Raw genomic sequence first — 1,386 nt, 5'->3', positions numbered from 1 at the left:
TGTCTTTTCCCATTTATCTTCTCATCCCCTTCCCGTGCCAGGGTCCTGCTCTGCCAGCACAGCCCAGACTGGAGGGCTAGGAGGCACCAGCACAAGACTGGGAGCTGCTGGTGGATGTGTACCCCTGTCCTCACCCAGCATCACAGCCCAGGACCCATCCCCACCTTTCAGCAGGTCATAGGCCCTGTGGACATCGAACTTGCGGGCGCGAATGAAGCGGAGGAAGAAGGAGTCGTCCTTCCCCTGCACCTTCTCAGCCACCGCCTTGCACACCTCCTCGCTGCCCGCCCGTTCCTGCACCAGCTCCCGCAGCGCCTTCACTGCCACCTCCCTCTGCTCCTCCGTCTCGTTCAGCTCATCCTTCGCCTGGGGGGGACCAGAGAGGGGACCCAGCTCAGTGATGCCTCTTACACTCCAAAACACTCTGGGCGTTATTTATGCACCCAAAAGCTAGAGGAGTGCAGTGATGCTCCTTGCAGCATCCCAGCGCAGAGCAGGCAGGGTCACCCAATTCCCCTACTTGGGGACCTTTTGGGGTAAGTGCATCCCCCCCCAATGCAAGAGCCTGTTGATGTTCTCTTCTGGCCCCCAAGAAGGAGAGGAACTGCAGGCTGCACCTGCCCCCCGACTCCCCACGGCCACCCTCACCTTCTGCAGGGTGTGCGGGGGGATCTTCTCGCACCTCCCGAAGACGGGGCCATGGTCCTTGGTGGTGAGGCGCTCCAGCTTGGTGCGCAGGGCCTGCTCCTCCTCCGAGACGATGCGGAAGGGGCCCGTCTGGGGGTGAGGAGAGGATGTGGGGTCTTGTCATCCAGCCCTCCAGCTCCCTGCCCTACTGCAGGTCTTTTCGGGTGGGGGGCTATGGGGAAGGGTGCAATGGGATGGGGATGGGCTATGTGCTGCCCAGGCTCCCTGCTGCAGGCTGGGAGCAGCTGGGAGGGTAAGTGGTGTGTGGCGTGCACCCCATCCTGGCGCTATGGGGAAGGGGTGCTCAGAGCCCGGGGGGATGAGGCAGTGCAGGGACAGTACTCACAACCGCAGACATGTTGTCCTCTGTCCTCCGTCAGCTGCAGGACACTGGGAGAGGGAAGGAGGAATCAGCAGTGGTGGGGATCCCAACAGCCTCCACAGCCTCTCCATGCCCCATCCCCTGCCCCTGTTACTCAGGCAGGCGTGGAGGTGCATGCCCGAAGGACACCCCCAACCCTCCTCAGCTCCATCTCGTACTACCTGCATCTCTGCCTGCCTGCCGGAGGCTGAGCGGCATTGAGAAACACCAGGGATGATTGCAAAAGCAGCTTAAAAATATGGGTATTGATTGTCTGACACCTTCATCCTTTTTTTCTGGCTGTGCTTTTCTGTTGGAGGTTTGGGGCACCTCACAGG

The 1,386-nt window shown here is 61.0% G+C and overlaps 1 protein-coding gene across 1 annotated transcript in view; it reads right to left on the bottom strand.

Moving 5' to 3' along the window:
- Positions 1 to 1,096, bottom strand: part of RLBP1 (retinaldehyde binding protein 1) — a 4,246-nt gene extending 3,150 nt beyond the window's left edge. Inside the window, exons 1-3 of the mRNA XM_009695254.1 lie at positions 1,034 to 1,096; positions 649 to 777; positions 165 to 366 (exon numbers count right to left, since the gene is read on the bottom strand). Of these exons, the coding sequence (XP_009693556.1) occupies positions 165 to 366; positions 649 to 777; positions 1,034 to 1,045 (343 nt within the window). The 5' untranslated portion in view covers positions 1,046 to 1,096. The remainder of the gene's footprint in view (positions 1 to 164; positions 367 to 648; positions 778 to 1,033) is intronic.
- Between the last annotated feature and the right edge of the window lie 290 nt (positions 1,097 to 1,386).

Source organism: Cariama cristata, unplaced genomic scaffold (genome assembly GCF_000690535.1).
Source record: "Cariama cristata isolate BGI_N322 unplaced genomic scaffold, ASM69053v1 scaffold23952, whole genome shotgun sequence".
Taxonomy (NCBI): Eukaryota; Metazoa; Chordata; class Aves; order Cariamiformes; family Cariamidae; genus Cariama; species Cariama cristata.
This window is presented reverse-complemented; position numbering and strand designations above follow the sequence as displayed.